General features: G+C 36.2%; 1 protein-coding gene across 10 annotated transcripts in view; it reads right to left on the reverse strand.

Moving 5' to 3' along the window:
- The window catches only part of DIAPH2 (diaphanous related formin 2), a 186,690-nt gene that overhangs the window by 134,837 nt on the left and 31,403 nt on the right, over positions 1–20,450 (reverse strand). For all 10 annotated transcript variants that reach the window (XM_050713503.1, XM_050713510.1, XM_050713507.1 and 7 more), the window contains 12 exons: positions 20,169–20,243; positions 20,014–20,083; positions 19,117–19,253; positions 17,933–18,041; positions 15,092–15,202; positions 13,620–13,738; positions 13,108–13,224; positions 12,020–12,138; positions 10,534–10,598; positions 8,040–8,144; positions 4,989–5,543; positions 1,655–1,769 (listed from right to left, as the gene is read on the reverse strand). In XM_050713503.1, the coding sequence (XP_050569460.1) occupies positions 1,655–1,769; positions 4,989–5,543; positions 8,040–8,144; positions 10,534–10,598; positions 12,020–12,138; positions 13,108–13,224; positions 13,620–13,738; positions 15,092–15,202; positions 17,933–18,041; positions 19,117–19,253; positions 20,014–20,083; positions 20,169–20,243 (1,697 nt within the window). The remainder of the gene's footprint in view (positions 1–1,654; positions 1,770–4,988; positions 5,544–8,039; positions 8,145–10,533; positions 10,599–12,019; positions 12,139–13,107; positions 13,225–13,619; positions 13,739–15,091; positions 15,203–17,932; positions 18,042–19,116; positions 19,254–20,013; positions 20,084–20,168; positions 20,244–20,450) is intronic.

The following is a 20,450-nucleotide window of genomic DNA, read 5'->3' on the forward strand; positions in this document are numbered from 1 at the left end:
CCTTTTCAACGTCTGAAACAAATTACTGAGAAATGGCGATATATGAACTACCGATCACTTGTTCACTGTAATCTATGGTTAATGATAAGACTTCAACAGACTATATGCAGCTTCATAAGTACTCAAAGGCCGTCTGAAGGCCGTAAAAAGTTCAAGATAGCATTAAGTAGTAGATTTGTAACCAACATTCAGTTGTCCATAACTGCGTTCCTGACTCGAGATATAAATATTAACACATTATTGCCTACTGAAATAAGTGTTTGAAAAGTTAAGGATTTTTTTTGTTTGTTTTAAATCTAGAAGCATTACCAGAAAAGCTATTTACATGACACATTGAGCAGCCAGCCTCACGTGGACTTGACACAAGCTCCAGCGTAGTTCTCTCTAATAGAGAAACAGAGCTATTCCTCATTGCATTCCACCAAAAATTAGTATAGTACCTGATGTTTCCCATGGTATTATGCAAAGTTTAAACTGTGTGCACACATCCAACCCACAGAAAACTATACTTACACGTTGTTCACCAACGCCAGGAACAGTGTAATTTATCTTTAGCAGTATATAGCTTTGGGGGAACATGCTTCTTAGATTATACACAACATGCATTTAAATACTAATTTAATGGCTGTATTGTAAGAAGCATTTCTTTTTCTTAAATGAGAACTGCATATAATAAACATTCCACATTAAAAAAAAAACAAAAACATGAAAGCAAAGATTAAGGAGATGTATGTCTGCAAAACATGCTACAGACAGACATGAAATTTACCTAGTCTGAGCTTTAAGCCAACCAAGAGTTGGCTGTAGTTGCCAAGTATCAATGAAACTTGTGTGACTAATCACACACCTGTAGTGGAAGAAGACTGAGGAGATAACTCTGCAAAAACTACGCGTGTCTTTGAGACTCAGGAGAAAGAAGTGATTGCACAAGTGTTGCAAATAATTCTGAACTTACCTTCACAAAAAGAGAGCAAGAGTGTAGCCTCTGTTCTAAACAAATGGCTCTATCACCTGATTGGACCAAGCAGTTATTTAACTGTTTGTCCCCAGGTTAAAAGCACACAAACAAAAGACGACAACAAAAACCACACCCCAACAACACACAAAATCTTAGAAGAGAACAATGGTTTCAACTCGCAGATTCCAGAATCATGGCATTAGGCATATTACAGGAGTTGTGATTTAACTGCATGTTGTAATAGCTAGATTTTAAGTATCATTTTCAGTTGTGTGGGATTTTCATTTACCACAGTGGTAAAAATAAGCACATTTTTATTACACATTAAACCCTTCCCAAGTGATCAAGAAGAACCTGACAACTTGCAGCCTGTGAAGCTAGGAGTATTAATGCAGATGAGCATGATGGTAGTATTAGAATTTGAATATAGATCAGGATTTAATTTGAAGATTCAACCTGTCTAGAACATACTAGGCAGATTTGGAATGCATTAGTACATAAGGTTGTTACCACCCAAGGCCATGAAGTGAGAGGGACACAATTCCCGTAATAGATGGCAATGCTTAAATACACATTGTAAATCATCTTCCTACTTTAGAAGTATTGTATAATTCTATAGCATTGCACAAAGCATAAAAAGACCACCACTGCAGCTTTAAACTTAATAAAAGCATGAGACAAAGTAAAAGAACATACCTTTAGCCTGTGTTCCAAAGGTGATTGCCAATTTTGCAAATAATTCTGGGCTTTCAAATTTATCCTCTTCAGCTTTTACCCAAAAGCTGTTTTCTGCTATTTCTTGGGGCTCAACCTGAAACAGAAATGTCATTTCCAAAGTTAATAACTCATACTTTTAATAGCCAAATTAAAGCCAACTCCACAGGACTCCTGCGATAACTGGACTGAAATGCATTTAGTTATGTTCTAGGTATTATATGTTGTCTTAAAAAATAATAATTCTTAAAGAACACAATCAAACAAAAATTGTTGTGTAGGTTGAGGGCAGTTTATAAGATTTTTTTTATTTTTCTACGATGTGTTGAGCGTTGACCAACACCCCCTGACCCTCTTCCTCTGCACAGCTTTTGAGCCACTCTGCCCCAAGCTTTTAGTGTTGCATGGGGTTGTTGTGGCCAAAGTGCAGGACCTGGCATTTAGCCATGTTGAACCTCATTCCATTGGCCTCTGCCCATAGATCCAACCTCTCCAGGTTCCTCTACAGGGCCTTCCTACCCTCCAGCAGATCGACACTTCCCCCCACCATGGTGTTGTCTGCAAACTTACTGAGTGTGCACTTAATAGATGTTATATGCAATTATGAAGTAACTCAAATTCCTCTCTTTGATGCAAAGAACAGTGGCTACACTGATCAAAGAGAAATTTTACAGAAATATGTATCTAATCATACATGTATACCTGTGTAACTTCTTCCACACCATCCCCCAACAAAGTTGTTTCAACAAGTAACAACGGTCACATGTTGGCAAATCAGAAACTACCCTTTTATTTCACTGTTCATGTAGATGCTTATATTTTAAGATTAAAAAAAAAAAGTTTGCATAAGTATAAATAATATAAATGGGTTAGATTGTAAAAGCTCACATTCAGTACAAGATAATGGTGCCCAAATATTTCACTTAAGCAGTCCCATAGCTCCTCCCAGTGGCCACAACCCTGCCCTAGCACAGAAATAATTTGAAATCAACGAATATTTGAGATCAATAACTTAAGCATCATTGCAGCACAGATATCGACATTCTCTGAACATAAAACTAGATTAGACTTCAACAGCATGGCAGCTTTCTATATAAAATAGGATGCTGTTGGATAACTGCTAGTTGCAAACTACTTTAAAACTGTTCCTCAATGTTTGTATATAGTTATGCAACTCGATGCGAAGTTACAATTCATTGTTCACACCTAATAGAATGGTACCCCTTCTTTTCACCTCGATCATGACAGTTTTTCAGTCCACTTTGCCATGGATCAACAATACAAGCAACATTCTGCAGAAGAAAAATTCAGTGAGCATTCACTCACTGATCATACTCCATGTACCTCAGAGCAGTCAAAGGGCCAAAAGAGAAAGTAAGTAGTTACCTTCCACCATCTCTTGCTGTCATTACATAAATCCACCAAGCCTAGTACACATCCTCTGAAAGTTTTCATGGAAACAAATAATCTCACCCAGCAATGTGCAACCCAGGGATTTTTTCAAAAAGAACTGTGTGAGAACTAAATTAGCTTCATGGATTACTCATCTGCCAAACATCAAACAATTTCTGTCAAAAAATCTCATTTAAAAACTCACATACTACACTGTATCACCTATATTTGTAAAATAAATGGGGAGGGACAATAGCTTCACAACTCTACCAGTTAAATGACTCTACCAGTTAAATATTAAAACTGCATACTGCTAAATCCAGTACAGTAACAACTTTAAACAAAACTAGGTATCTAAAAAATATTTAAATTCAGAATTAAAAAAAGCATCTCTTCAATGCTAACAGTAGCAACTGATACGATGTAACACCACTGCCTTTACTACCTTATGATAAGCTCTGCAATATCAGCGTAAACACCTGCCTTTCCCAGAGAAAGGCATTTATCTTAAAAACAGACTTACGAAAGATGCTGCTGTTAAAGTATGCTTTCTAGTACAACTATCATTGACAGGTAAGGCAATGAAAATCACATTTCCTTTAAAATTTACAGAACATATCACAAGAAGAAAAATGTGAACACAAAATCATTTGTTTCATTTCCTAATTAATGCTTTAATTTAAAATAAATTATTTATTCAGAGGACTAGTCTCAAAATAACACAACTTCCCACCAAGACATCTGTCCTTACAAGAAAATTTTAGTGGTGTAGGTCTGTATACTTATCACAGCAAGTAAGGTGTTGCTTTTTACTAGGAACAATTCTTTCTCCAATGCCTTCCCAACAGTTTTTTGAGGGACTAGTCAAGGTCTTACGTTTCATGAAAGGCTTTTGAAAGGAAACTAGAAAAAAACAACATTATCAATGTTACCATAATGGTTTTCTTCAAACTTTTTTTTTTTTTTTTAAAGAAATTCCTAGAAAGCATAACCAAAGCACTGTGCTGTTGAGACAATATCAGACCTAAAATTACACATTTTGGAAGCCTTATCCACTTTTAACTTGCCCTCAAAAAAGTGAGCAAAAATATTATTTATTGTACATACAAAACACACAATTTATGACTCCAACAGACTGCTTAACCCATAGCAGACAAAAACAAAATCAGAGCTCTGCTTTGCAGTGTCTTCCAAAAATATCATTTAACCATTCACACCAGGTTTTACTGCATTTTATTGCTAGAGACTTAATTCCTCTGAGTTCATCTCCTTTTGCAACATCCTTTCTTATTACTCAGCCACAGCTACTTCAATTAAGTAAACACAGTGGTAGTCATCCCTTGATTCCAGATCCCTCTGTCAACTGTCAGATTGCCAAGATTCATAAATGGCAATCTTCCCAACAGTTTTCTACCCAACTGTCAACTTCAAGATTCATTTCCCCAATCCTAAACACTAGTCATCTTTTAACTAACTCAATCTACTGAAAGTAGTAGTAACATGATTAAAGTATACACTTAAACTACCTGATAACTTAAACCTACCTGAAACACAACATTTAACTTCTGAAGTTTTTACTTGGCAAACCAAGCATCAGTTACAGCTAAAGACACAGAGAACCTATCTCTGCAAGAAATTGCCAAAAAATTTTCAGATCTGCTAGCTACTCATATCCCCAGAATACAGGATGCTCAGTATTAAATATTTTCAGTTTCCCCCATAAGATAAGGTGTCCTCAAAAACCAATACCAGCTGCATCACAACCAGTGCATTAGAAGTATTTTGGATAAAGGATTTAATGAATTCCCCGAACTTCATGAGTACTATCAGCTACCTAATGTAAACCCTGACATGTTACCTTCTTCCTCAAAAGCCACTTTTTAATCAATGGGAGAAAAAAAAAAAAAAAAACACTTTGTAATACCTTTGACCAGTTGATTCTCTTCATAGAGACCTCCAGCTTATATTTTTTCTTCTCCTTCATTCCATGTGGTAATGCTGGTATCACTGGAAAGGGAGCAAAAGGAACACCTCCAAGAGGTGGTGGCATAGGAGGCCCACCAAAAAGCGGTGGTGGAGGCGGCACTGCTCCACCAGGTAGTGGTGGCGGTGGAGGTGGCACTGCTCCACCAGGTAGCGGTGGCGGTGGAGGTGGCACTCCTCCACCAGGCAGTGGTGGTGGCGGAGGCGGCAATGCTGCACCAGGCAGTGGTGGTGGCGGAGGCGGCAATGCTGCACCAGGCAGTGGTGGTGGTGGTGGCGGAGGTGGCACTTCTGTACCAGGCAACGGCGGTGGCGGCGGCGGAGGACATGGCACTGCTATACCAGGCAGCGGCGGTGGTGGTGGTGGAGGAGGTGGCACTGCTACACCAGACAGCGGTGGAGGAGGAGGTGGTGCTGGAGGAGGAGGTGTCACATTCTCAGTTGATATTGGAGGAAGTGGTGCTACTTCCGTCTGTTGACTTCTCAGGACTGGACCCTGAAATTTAAAAGAGCAATCCTTTTCATTTGGGGAGGGAAGGTGGTTTAATATGAACTAGTCTACCTTGTAGTCTGTTGTACCTTAATAAAGTGAGAAATAGAACAATCCTCCTATTTAAATGAGAAGCCATAACAATAGATTATACCATGTACCATAAAACTGCCAAGTAAACTGAATCACCTTGTATTTGTAAACAAAGAAATGGTTTCCATTTTCAAGACAATGTAGTAGTAGCACTAACATTTAAGAGAACAACATATCAATTTATATCTAATCAATGAAATAAAATAATTTCTCCACTCAGGACATCCTGGAGAGCTGTGGCAAAGATGGTAATAACCACATTTAATTTTAATAACACTAAAGTGCTGGTGGAACCTTTTTGAACGAAATCACTGAAGCAGCTAGGGCAGTACAAGAGTTGTTATAACTATCCTGACACCTTGTGTGGTTATCTATAACAACCACAGTTGTTATAACTATCCTGACATCTTGTGTGGACACAGGAGTGGGGAGTGAAGCAATCATGCTTGGTTTTAAAACTGTCTGCACTTGTTTCTGCAGTGATAGGAAGGAAAAAAGAGCACTTGCAATATCCATTCCAATAAATTATTAGAGTGCCAAATTCACAGACAATTGTCTTTTAATAATGGTTTAAAAACAGTTGCTGGAGATATGCACAAAATGCCACATGAGCTCATATTCTAAATCCTCTACATACTAACTAATCTTTTGTTGCAAAATCTTTAAGTAATGTAGGCTTTTCATTTAATCTAATTTACATACTCTTTCCATGCCCAATTATTTACTGTTTCTAGTTTAATGAAACCAAGAGTTTGTCAAATTTCCCCCCCCCAAAAAAAGAAAAATACCATGCTGAAAAGAAATCTAGTGCATCTAGAAATAAATGCCATCACATTCTATGTTAGTTGAGATTGTAAATGGGAAGTATAACTCTAGAGAAAAAAAGGCATAGATATGACAAAGTTAAGGTATATCACTTTTAATTGTACCACTATTAATAATGAACTGTAATGTCTAGATAATATGAATTGTGTTCATGATATATGAATGATATATGTATGATATATGATAATAGCAATGATATAGCTGGATTATTAACTGATTAGACTAAAAATAAATTCTTGGCTTTGCTTAAGGTGGGTTTCTTTGGCCCATGAACTACGCAAGTGTACTATTACAATTGTAACGCAACAACTGGTGGAGAACTCATTAAAACTGATTGACAAATTTCAGTGTAACTGTCTTGTAGAGATCTGTAACAAACATTAAAGTGGGTACCAATGAGGCATGAACAGAAGCGTTTGTGAAGGAAAACAGCAATAGAAACCATAAGGTTTGTAACCACAAGTTACATGAATGACTTGCACTGAAAACCAGTGACACAATGAACAGCAATCCATCTGTTAAACACAACGTAACATGTTTATATAAAGACAAGAAAGCCTGTGCTGTGAAAAGGCTACAGCACAGATTATTTGTCAGAAAACGACCAGCATGTTGACAGCAAAAGGATGGCAACCAGGTTATAACACGACATATGCTATTCCTCCTCTTCTAATCCAAACAGGAAGTAAGACCACAGTTATTAAGGTACCCACAATTAGAAAAAGTGTAACAGGCAGGCCTTGGCTAATGGTCAAGGAATAGCAAATTAGCTAGAGTGAGGCAAAAGGATCAAACCATTAACAACTGCTGGTTGCCAAAGGCCTGTCTAAAACCCCACTCATCATTAAACAAGAACCACCCAATAGATGTAATGACAAGTCAACACAGAGCATCTCTTGCTTTCCATCTCACAGGTGATCCTGGAGAGATAATCTGGACATACAGTTTTGGTACCTGTGAGCAAAATTTATGAAGAAATGAATTCAAGTAAAATCAGCTTGGCTGAAATTATGTATCACCTTCCCCTTCCATGAGGTCTTGCATTTTTTGCTACATTTATCTCTGAGATTGTACAAAACTACTTTAACATTATTTTAGAAAAGGCTATAGCCTGATATCTGGAGTTCAAAAAAAAAGATTTATTATCAGACTTCACTTGCACGCACATTCTGAAAGGTATTTCTGTTATACATGCACAGCTATCATGATTTCTACCTTTGCAATTCAAATATAAAGCCTTCTGAAAAAAAAAAAAACTTTCTGCAAAACATATAGAAGTAGTGATATTAAAGGATAAACAACAAGGAAAAAAATGTCAGACTAAATTCAAACTTTTCATAGCCTAAATATTTTTTTTTTCCTCAATAAAGCAGATATCTATGACAGATTTTGAACACACTGCTATTTGAAAAAGGCTACTTCCATTAAGTAGCTTTAGTAGTTTATACTGCTTAAAAAACAAACCAATACAACTATAAGATACATTTCAAATTCTATAGAAAGAATATTCTCCAAGGCATTTTCCTCTTGATTCTGTAAAAACAGTTTTCAACTGAAGAACTTAATGTAATTTAGTTTTATTACCTGTGTTCGTAGCTGTTTGATTTCTGTTTCAAGTTCTTTGATTTTCTCCTCTCGTTTCTGCAGTTCCGCTTGTGCCTCCTGTCGAGCTGTGAACTCTTCATCAAACTGTAACAATTAATCGTCATCACAGAAGTGTTTGTCCATTTTTGTCCACACTAGATATTATAATTTCAGGAATTCTTTGAACAATAACACATATAGACCAATAGACTGCACTTTCAGCATTTAAAAAAATCGTTTTTTCAAGTATGCATTTTTCTACTACGATATAATTTCTTCCATCAGTAAGTCATGGCACAGAATCACTCAGATTCAGCTGCTTATTACAGCTCTTAGTTCAACATTTTAACATTTAAACTCAAGTATACATCTCATACAGAAAGCTTAAATTTGGAGGGAGATGAGTACAGCTTTGTGGATGAGTATCATTCACAAGTCAATATACAAGGAGGCATCCAGGTAAGTCACTGATACTTGATACTACACTAGGGACTCTTGATGTCCCTACATAAAACGGAAAAGTCCTATTTATAATATTTAAGTATAACTGTGAAAAATTCTTATTGTATTTTCATCCTGCTACTGTTTGCTAGGCTTAAGAAATTATTAGCATATTCAAAAGCTTCTGTTAACTCACTCTTCCTCAGGACCAAACAACCTATCTCTAAGACCACATGTCGACTTGCACTAATAAAGTACATTCTGATGCAGGATTCAGAATGCAGGATTATAGAAGGCAACAATTTGCCTTCTATAAAATTCAGACACCATAACTGTACTAAAAATGAAACCCCATTTAACACTGAAGAAAGAAGAATTTCAAAAGAAATCAGTGAAACTGTCAATTTTTATTACATTCAAGAAAATATATTACCCTTTGGTCTGCAAAAGGCTTTTTAGACTAAATAGTAAACATCAAAATTTTGAATGCTTTAGTATACAACACAAGTTTTAAGTACTATTGCAGCCAATATAGTGCATTGAGCATTTCATATCATTAAACAGATTGTGATCAGTTGAGATTAACAAATTATCCATTGAATTCCTATTTCCTAGGTAATTTTAAAAGTAATTTGAGAAAACATTAATCAAGTTACTGTCAGCACAAATATGAACAGTGATAAAGCAGAAGGATAAGCATCAATTACTTCAGAAATACAAAACTTTTTATTACAAGAAGAACACTGAGCTGGAATTCTACAAAAATATTTTAAAGGCCTAACCTCTTATGTTTCTGATAATATTTCAAGACTTCCCATAACTGAAATAAGGCTAAGTTATCAAGTTCCTAATAAAAGAGAGCTGGACCAGAAGAAAGAAGTAGTTTGCAAAACAAGTTCCAAAATACCCTATAAGGCTCAAATGTGAGTAATACGGAAAAAAGTTATTCTTCCCCATATGTCCTGGTTTCAGGTAGGACAGAGTTAATTTTCCTCCTAGTAGCTGGCAGGGTGCTATGTTTTGGATTAGGATGAGAAGAGCGCTGATAACATGCTGATGTTTTAATTGTTGTAGAGCAATGCTTACACCAAGCCAAGGACTTTTCAGCTTCTCGCTCTGTCCTGCTAGCGAGCAGGCTGGGGGTGCAGCAGGAGCTGGGAGGGGACAGACCCAGGACAGCTGACCCAAACTGGCCAAAGGGGTATTCCATACCATCTGACGTCATGCTGAACAATATATAGGGGTGGCTAGCCGGGGTGGGGGGGCCGGCTGCTCGGGGATAGGCTGGGCATCGGTCAGCGGGTGGTGAGCAATTGCATTGTGCATCACTTTGTACACATTATTACTATTATTATTATTATTGTTATTATTATTGTTATTATTTTCCCTGTCTTAATAAACTGTCCTTATCTCAACTCACAGGCTTCACTTTCCCGTTTCTCTCCCCCATCCCGGAGAGGGAGGGGGGAGGGTGAGCGAACGGCTGTGTGGTGTTTGGCTGCCAGCCGGGCTAAACCACAACACCATAACATAATACTTCATCTCCAGCATTATAAGGAGCTAAAGCAGTATTTTCGTGTTAGCATCTCCACAGTTAGAGTTGATGCTTTTTGAAACATTGAATGACTCTGCTTTAGGTAAGTTTACTCAGGTTTGAAGCCAGCACTAGATGAAGAGCTATGACAACTCGTTCCTTCCCCCCCCACACCCTCCCTTTTTAAAAAGCATTATTTAGTCAAACACCTAAAATGCAACATGTTTCAGGACAAAATATTAACAACTGGAAATCTTTTCCCATCAGTTATCTACAGCAGATTGATACAACTGAAAAATATTCACAGCTAATAGTAATCACCTGCTTTTGATTTTGGAGGAAGATGGAATCTGAGCTTTGCACAGAAACACCCCCAGAACTATTAACTGTGGAAGAACCTCCTGCCTGTGAGATTCGTTGTTTCCAAGTTTCCACTAAATTTCTACTGTGAAACAAGCCTACAGCATTCTTGTCAGACTTCTGTTCCATAACTTAAAAAGAGTGGTGACAAGGACTTACTTTTCTGGAAAATTCTGCTGCCTTTTTTTCACTCTCTTCTACTTTAGCTTTGTCCACACATGCATCTGAAAGTTAAATTAATCAACACACAGAAGTCAGGTAAAACATCACAGCTCTAGGGTCCCTTCCAACCACAATTACACCATGACACAAAAGCAAGAGACAAAAGATAAAATGAATTACTGGGCTGATCTGACCAAACATTTGTTGAATTATTTTGATGAGCAAAATCTGTGACTATGAAAAAAAAGCAGTGAGAACACGACTACTTATTTTAAGTTGAAGATAAATAACTACAGCTGTTTTGTCTCTAACAGATTACAGTTTGCACATAATGATTTTTGCCCTTCTCTTCTAGATTAATCTACTCCTAAGTATAAGGTGAAAAAGGACTTCTACACTATCATGAAGTAATAGTTACTTCTGAGTTTTCAATTCAGAAAGCCTCCTTCTGAGATAAGAAACCCAAAACTGAGCTGCTTCTGATTTTAGTAAAAGTCTGAGGAGAAGAGAATATGGACAGACTGTAAAGCAGGTTTCATCACTCAGTGGTACAAAATACTTCTACTGACTTTTCATGGATGGTAAAAAATATAATTTTTATAAGTGAAATAAACAAAATTCACTGTATTATAAGTAGGAACTGGGATGGATAGACAATCCAGTTATTCCCTCAACTAGTAGGTCAATGGAAAAGATTTTGAGGTAAGATTAAGTGACCAGGTTCCTAGTCATAACTGAATAAAATACAGATACACAGATACACCTTTTTAGACATGGAAGTTACTTTTTCATAAAGCAATTCTTCCCCACCCCTCCAACACAACCTGTACAACATCCTTTCTCACATCACCAAAAAAGCTTTTCCCAAATGAAGATGTTCTCAAAGAGTAACTACTTCCTTCTATGAAACATTTACTCCAGAGGATGCCACTATTTAAAGAACGCAGTCTATTCCACTCATCTTAAGAAGAGCTTACAGCAACGCTTTTAAATGCTGTTAACTGCCATTTAATTGATATTGTATTTATTCAGCTGCTCTTTGCCCAAATGACATAAAGAACTGCAGGATTGTGGATGTTCAACTGACTGGTTTAGCTTACTAAACCATCCCAAATACTTGGAAAATATTCTTAGAATTAACCCTATAACAATTAAAAATTCAGTAACAGTTAATATTGACATAATTTTTGGTATTTGTTACAGACCTGAAATTCATAAAATTTATGAAAAAGCAATTTTTAGTTAGCAAGACTATCGGATTCAGATATATGTCAATACAACACTGGAGAAGAAAACTTCATCTCTGTCATTTATTAAAGGCTGCAGAGCTTAATCTGGCCTTTTCTACAAGTACACCTGTAACTTACATGCATATTTCTATAAAACTGAGAAAACTCACACAAGTTAACTTTAGACACCAGTACAGAAAGGAAAACGTACACTTTAGTAAAACACAATATAAGATTGCTTGTAGTATACAAACCAACAAGGTGAGTAAAATCCACATCCATTCTTCCTCTGCATTTAAAATCTGGGTCCATGCCACTAGAGTGCAATACTATCTGTGATACGCATTCTTCAATTATCTTGTAATACTGAGGTCTAACAAAGAACACATTTTACAAGACAACGTGAACAATAATTTATGCAACAAGGAGTGGAAAATGGGGCAACTATAACTCCTAATATAAGAATTTTACGATTTCCAGTAAAAGGATCAAGTCAAGTCTTATTTGTAATAGTGCTTTATTAGCCAGCATGCAACATTAACTACTTCAGTATTTTCAATATATGCTGCAGCAATTCTTTAGCACGTTATCAATACACTGAATTCCATCACTTGCAGAATTAGTTTACTGTTAAGTTAATCAATCGATATTGTTGTCTAAATAACACTATCAGGGTCCTGTAACATTAGAGAATTCTGTGCTCAGACTTGTTAGTTGTAACCAGTGCAGGGTATTACACACCTCAATTCCACATAGCATTGAGTTTTCCAAGTAGGAAATGCTCAAGCCTGAACTGGCAGTATTCCAAATTTCCCCAAAAAATTAAGAACTGAAGATTTCTCAAGTTATATTTTACTTCTTAATTTCATTTTGCACATCAACTGTTTTTATCATTAACTTACAAGAAAACATTTCCTAAAACAAAAATTCTATACGTAATACTTTTACATTGCTCAGACACAACGAGGTGCACATACAGCAAAGAGAAGTTTACAGTGGAAAGAAGATGCAGAGCATCGTGAAAGACTTTTGAATTACTAGTTACACAACTAACATAAGTTCATTGAAGCCCCAGAAGCTATCAAACTCAACTGAAGGGTCATGTGCTCAATAAATTAAGAGATTAGGGGATGAGGGTGCTAGAGGAAGTAAGGCTCAAGTCTTTTAAACAAGAATTATATTTAATATGATCTTTATAAAATTAACACTGAGCAGAAAAACAAGCATCATGTAACATATCAGCTACACAGCAAACTACTCAGGAGTGATCACGAGCCACTCAATTTATTTTTATTCTTCCCCTTGCCACCTCCAAATATCAACCCTGACAGCTGACTCTTACCTGACATAGTAATCATTCCTGATGAGAAGGAAGTGTTGGAGAATTGACAACAAGTAGTTTTCAGAAGAAGTATCTTTCAACATATTATACAACAGGTGATATACTTCATTCATATCAGTGCAAACATTGTTAAGGAAATACAGGAATTAAAAATAAATAAATAAATAAATATAAAAAATAAATATTTTTTATTCTTAGTTATCAAAACTTAATTTTCCTCAAAATTATAATCTTTCATGGATGTTATTTTATATCTTCATGTATCACAAAACAGAGTTTAGTTTAGTAAATGCTATTCACAACAAATTGAGTTCCTAATTACTCACATTTAAATCACAAATATTAATATTAATTTTCTAAGTAAGATTTTAACAAAAACAAGTGGAATGAGACGTGCTTGAGCAAGTCCCTGCAAAATATGCAACTGCGACAAACCAATTGCATGTAAAGCATTCTACCTTTCATTTAATAGTTATTAAACAATATAATAACACCATTTCTACAAAGGATATTCCATTTCCGCTCTGATATCATTGAGACGATGTGACAGTTCAAGCAAGTCTTCTTCTTTGTTCTCATCAAACACTTTCAACTGAATATCAAGCTCTTCATTCTCCTTATCCTTCAAGGCCTGTTGTTCAAGACAGTGCATCTTAATTTTGCCTTTTTTTCCTAAAGCAAGAATTCCACCACCACCACTCCTACCCCTACAAAGATTACATCATGGCAAAATCTAAGACATAAAGCTTAGGAGCAGAAAATACATATTTTAAAGAGGAAAAAGTTGTAACTCAGATATTTTTTAAATGTTATTGCACAGTTGAGGAAAAATTAAGGCATAATATCAGCCAATAAGGCAGAACAATAAGCCAATATCAGATATAGGCTATAGAAATATGAAACTTTCTGATTGAGTTTTATTTTCTTAATGGAACACAGTTGACAGTTCAGACCTCATGTCAAAGCACAAGTAAATTTCAAAATATTAATGAAAGTGAATGTAAAAAGCCTAAACAAGTATAAAAGACATGTTTACAAACTTTTAAAAGTTAATCTACAACACAGCACGAAAAGTACCTGTGGTATATTGAGAAACATTTACAAGTAAAACAACAGAGAAGAGAAACTACACACAACAAAAATTAGTATTTCGAGTTAGGAAAAAAATTGGTTTCCTTGAAATAACACAAATAATTTCCCTAAAACACTTGACAGCCAGGTTTAACTTCCTACTGGGCAAATCATAAAAACAAAAAACTAATTCAAAAGCCGTTAGTGTGAACGTACTTCATGCTCTAAATGAAAATTTGCCTGGAGTTGTCATAACTTGATACGTACAAACTAAATGCTAAATCTGTGTTTCTACTTCTGTTGTTGTTGTTTATGTATTCTGATTCTAATTCTGTATTCTGATTCTAATGTTTGAAAACCAGAGAAGCATACTACGAATACTCAGAGCATGAGACAGAACTATGGATCCTCCTGAATTTTTCTTATTTCAGAATCCCTCTGCACTTCAGTTTCTTGAAAAATAACCCATTCTACCATGTTTTCTATCATGATTTATTACAATTCAGTTCATCTGACACCCCACTTACCCCCCAATTCTTAAGTTCTAGAAGCATTCATTAATCGTGTAAAGACTAATTTTCAGTAGGTGTTAAAACACACACACACAAAGAGCTCTTTAGGCTTTCAGAAGCTCTATAACAAATAAAGACAGCAGATCATATTCAAGTACAAACATGATATAAAACCTACGTACCCTAAAAAATAGACATGTAAGTATCAGAAACCTTTTCAAAGCAAAAAATACAGTTGCATGAATTCAGACAAATATAAGCAGGTATGCCATAATTTCTCACATCTCCTGCATGCCTTCAGAATATATAAACAACAACACGTCAATGAAGCGATCAGTTATTCTTCAACAATCTCAGGTAGTTGGCTATCATCAATTCCAATCAATATACAAACTACGTACAGGCAATATTTTCTTCAGGCCACAGCGTAAAAACTCATTTCTCAAGTGTATCCTGAAATCAAGTTCTTCTGGAGATGTAACAAGGGCATTGATGAGCTGCATGCAGGCTACCTGTTATTGGAAATACAGGAAAAAAAATTTTTAGTATGTGAATTATGTGAAAAAAACACACACTAAATATTTTGCATCAGCAGGTGTCTTTCCTACTCCTGCACCTCATTTTTGCAAAATGCCTGAAGTTTCAGACTATGGGCTAATGCTTTAATTGAACAGCTGTGCACTTGAATTTTAAAACAGGTACACAATATCATAATGCCAAAGTGCTGACACACATTATAAGACGAAAACAGGACTCCAGGGAAATACCATGTTTAGAAAGAACTGTTAACTGCAAATAGAAGTAGCATTAGGGTAGACATAAATAAGCAAACAATTGCTTCAGAGAAAAAAATCAGATAAATACACCCTTCTAATTTTAATTACATTCCCTATTTAGTTTTAATGGAACATCCTATGGAGCCTTAATTTCTATTAAAACACTTTCAAAGACACTCCCTTTATATAGCTGCATCATCTGATAATGTAGTATCATCACATTTGCTTCAATGATTTTTATTATGTTACCAAGACACGACTTAACAAGCCAAAAGTACAAGTCCAATCAGAAATTAATAGAGAGAAAAGGTGCCATCTGCTGTGACTGCTTTTGCCAGAAGAGATGTTGGCTTAATGACTTGTGCCATACATTAAAGTGAAGAACGGTTTTGCCAGAAACAAGTTAATGAGTCTTACGATTGTATATCTATTGAAGTATAAATGTAGTTTGGGGGTGTTTTTTTGTTCGGAGGGTGTTGTTTTGGGTAGTGTTTTTTGTTTTGTTTTTAAATCAACAAGGTCAAGGTTGGAGGTATCAAAATGAATTTCTTTTGTGATAACATTACTATTAATTTAACAAGCATGCTTAAGATGCAATCTGATTACATAGCATCAAAACAAAGGCTACCAACCATTTCAGGTAAAAATGCTTTCAAAAAGTTAACATGTTTATTAGTAGTAGAAAGATAAATGTCAATCTCCATTTCATCTTAGGCTTTCAGGAACACCCACCCATGTTCATGGTAGCTAGCATTTGTCAAGCATTTCCACCTACATTTCATAGTTATTCTAAATTATTAGTATTATGAAGTAATTTGCTTATTTATGATGACATGATTAAAAACCCTGGGGAAAAAAATTGTAAGCATATTTCATAACTTACTTCTCCAAGACTGTACCTTTAAACAACAGAAATAGTTTTAAGTGATTCCAGTGCAATTGAGTTGCATGTGGGTTTCTCCCTATCACAAACTAGACGAATTTTTATGCTATTTCTGCTGAAGAGTTTTAAATTCCATACTTTTGAGTAATCTAACCTTTACTATTGCACTTTTCCAAAAAGATTTTCTGGGTAGATATTTTCAAAATCGACAAATTTCAAAACAGAATACAAACTCCATTTTGTGGGTACTATGACCAAATTGCTTCTAAGAAACACTTTTTACCCAAGTTCATACAGCACTGCTTCAAAGCAGATGTCATCTACAGAAACTTGCTGAACACCTAATCAGCTCCAAAACACAAGTTTCTGATGGTAAATTGAGACCCCTGTAGCTGACATATATGATCTAATAATGGATAAAGGGATCCCTTCCATGCAGTTAAGGGATGCATGGATAAGGGAATTGAGTGCACCCTCAGCCTGCAGGCAACACCAAGTTGGGGGGAAATGTCAACCTGCTAGAGGGTAGGAAGGCCCTGCAGAGGGACCTGGACAGGTTGAGCAGAGGCCAATGTGATGAGATTCAACATGAGCTAAGTGCCGGGTCCTGCAGTTTGGCCACAACAACCCCACGCAGCACTACAGGCCTGGGGCAGAGTGGTTGGAAAGTTGTGCAGAAGAAAAACATCTGGGGGTATTGGTCGACACTCACCTGAACATGAGTCAGCAGTGTGCCCGGGTGGCCAAGAAGGCCAACAGCATCCTAGCTTGTATCAGGAATAGCGCAGCCAGCAGGACCAGGGAGATGATCGTCCCCCTGTACTTGGCTCTAGTGAGGCTGCACCTCGAGTGCTATGTTCAGTTTTGGGCCCCTCACTATAAGCCTTATGAGGAACGGCTGAGGGAACTGGGGGTGTTTAATCTGGAGTAGAGGAGGCTCAGGGGAGACCTTATTCTCTCTACAACTACCTGAAAGGAAGATGTGGGGAACTGGGGGTCAGCCTCTTTTCGCAGATAACTAGTGATAGGACTAGAGGGAATGGTCTCAAGTTGCGCCATGAGAGGTTCTGGTTAGAAATGAGGAGACATTTCTTCTCAGAAAGAATAGTTAGCCATTGGAATGGGTTGCCCAGTGGAGGTGGTGGAGTCACTGTCCCTGGGGGTGTTTAAGGAAAGGTTGGACATGGTACTTAGGGACATGGTTTAGTGGGTAATATTGGTGGTAGGGGGATGGTTGGATTAGATGATCTTGGAGGTCTTTTGCAGCCTTAACAATTCTATGATTCTTTCACAGACTTATTACTTGAGCACTAGATCTGGCATCAAAGAAAACGAGTATCACTGATTCTTTTATTTTCATTCTTTGTCATTCTGTTTTTTGGATGAGAAATTTTTATGTTTCACACACTTGACAAAATCTAGTATCAGCAGGTCTTTTCTATTTTTCCTCTTTTAGTAAACCCTGGAGTAACAGTAGTAAGTAGTTTTCACTGGTAAATAATTTAAAGATTGTTAAATAGTACAGTCTTTTAGTATTTCAGATTTCTTAACTATTGGTAAGCATATAAAAAAAGTAAACCCACCTGCAGTTGTAAGAATTCATGATTCTCCAGTCCTTCAACAATCTGAGAAAAGCGTTCCCTGTTGTTCCTCTCAGCAGCAGTTGTTATAGCTCCTAAAAGCTTGTCCAGCCTAAGAGAAAGATGAACTGTCAAAACATATACAACTGCCAACACTGTCATTTTAAAGATGTGTAGCCTTTATTTATGCAACGCAAGATTTTAGTGCAGTTGTAGATAATCTGAAAGCATTTATCTACATTCATCTACATACAGTTGAAAACAAGCCAAGAATCAAGAATTAAAATGCATACATGATTAACGACTTACCTATGTAAAGTTGAAAAAAAATCAAGAACTAAGTGTTAAAATATCTACAAGATTCATGTTGAACTATAAAAGGTGACTAGATCTCTAAACAGCTGTGACATTCAGCTAAGAAAGAAGACATGGCAAAAAAAATCACTACCTTTGCAAACTGTGCAAAGTACTACCAGAAATCTTTCATGCTAGAATTCCCAAATAACCTGTCTTTTCAGAGCCCTTATGTAGTGAATAGGCAAAAACATTCTGAAGACAAAGTTCACCATTTTTAATGTTCAGTAAACTGAGAGATTCAATAATTCAAAGCAAACATATGCCAAATGATTATCTTTATTTTACAAAGACAGTGGACGTATCTTAACATGTGATGCCAAACTAGTCAATTTCAAAAATCATCAGTTCATCTCACCTCCTCAGATGCTGATGTCCCAATTGAATTCCTCCCAGTAATGGGACCAGTTGTGCCCCACAATAACAATTTTAAACACTCTAAATCTGACAGCTTTCCTTGTAGCAATTAGAAGTTTGCTATTCCTTAACAATCTTCTCAGGGACATACGAAATAACTTATGCTTTGTTTTTTTTCAGCAGATATTTATGAACGTTCATGGCTAAAGTCATCTCTTCTCTACAGTACATCATTATATCTTTTTCAGACGTTTTTCAGGTCATGTTTCGTAAATTTCTTATTTGCTTTTCTCTGATTTAATACCAGATTAATGCATCAGAACAGGTGAAAGTCTCCTCTCATTTAAAATACAAGTAGCATTAAAAAAGTAATGACATAACAGATTACAATTACATATACAAGTTCTCACCTGTGTCCTAGCTGAGAACGCAAGGGCATTCAGAAAAAAAGAATTTTGTTTTAATGTCTAACTTACATATTCTCCTCTCCAACGATGCAAAGAGCAGAAAGTATTTTCACTGTTTCTGTCATCATGTGTGGTTGCCTTGGATCAATTGCTCTTGATAACAGTAAGAGACTTCTTTCATCTCCTAGAATCCTTTGCAATCCGTACTTAACAAAACAGAAAGCTTGCAGTGAAAATAAAATATTGGCCTCAAATTCTCATAATCATCGGATTTCAGAACCTTAGGTATCCTCAGACACATGTACACACTCTATATGAATCTTGGTAACATTCTACTAAAACCTGGCTATTACTGCTTGGAGATGGAAGTCAGACTCCCAGTCTTATATTTAATTTTTTTTCCTAGGAAAACAAAAATCAGTTCCTAAAAAAGATAGCCAACCTTGTAAAATTAGGTACCAGTTCGTATTTTTTATCTGAACTACCTCAACAGTATGAAGAGTTAGTTCTTTTATTTCCACCTGTCCTACCCTACCCCATAACAGCCCCTGGGCAAGTCAAAACACACATGCACACACACACTAAATCATAGAAGTGAAAAAACAACCTTGTTTTTATTGTATACTTGTAAAAGAGCTGAAATAGTGTGTCAAAACACACACACACACACTAAATCATAGAAGTCAAAAACTAAGCTTGTTTTTATTGTATACTTGTAATGGAGCTGAAATAGGGTAGGTCAAAAAAAACTTAGATTGGCATTTGTCTAAATTTTTTTCTTCAATTTTCATCAAGTACAAGTTAGTTGGCAAAAAGTTATATTAACTTGAGACCTGTATTTTTAAGAGTCTGCTAACAAAAGATATATGAAATTTCCTTGCTTTTCTAAGATTCAACATGCTACATTCATCTTGAAATCAAAAAACTACTATACCAGAAGTTATCTGCATTTAAAATATTTCTTACTTTATTGTTCATAAATGCTTTGAGGCACTGGATAAGTTTATGTTGATTCTTCTTATCAATATTTTCTTGCCTTGAAAGGGAGAAGGAAAACAACGTAAGTACGATCTTCATGTGCTACCCCATCCCTCCCCCCTTCAAGTGATCCGAGTCCTTACTGTTTCTTGTCCAGAAGCCTTTCCAACGCATCCAACATAAGTCCAAGACCTTCGTGCCCAAAATTGTTAACCCAGCTGGAAAAGGGAGGGAAAATGCTTCTAATTATTTCTTAATCAAACCTTAAGCTTACAAAGCTATGTCTCCAGTACTGCTCTCTTCAGGCACACTACTGTAAGACTCACTTTCTAAGAAGTTCTGATCGACAAGACCAATGCTTACTTCCAGAAATTAGACTTTATTAAGAACCATCAGAAAACTCAAGAAAATATTACAGACAATTG

This window comes from Cygnus atratus, chromosome 13 (assembly GCF_013377495.2).
Source record: "Cygnus atratus isolate AKBS03 ecotype Queensland, Australia chromosome 13, CAtr_DNAZoo_HiC_assembly, whole genome shotgun sequence".
In the NCBI taxonomy this organism is placed as follows: Eukaryota; Metazoa; Chordata; class Aves; order Anseriformes; family Anatidae; genus Cygnus; species Cygnus atratus.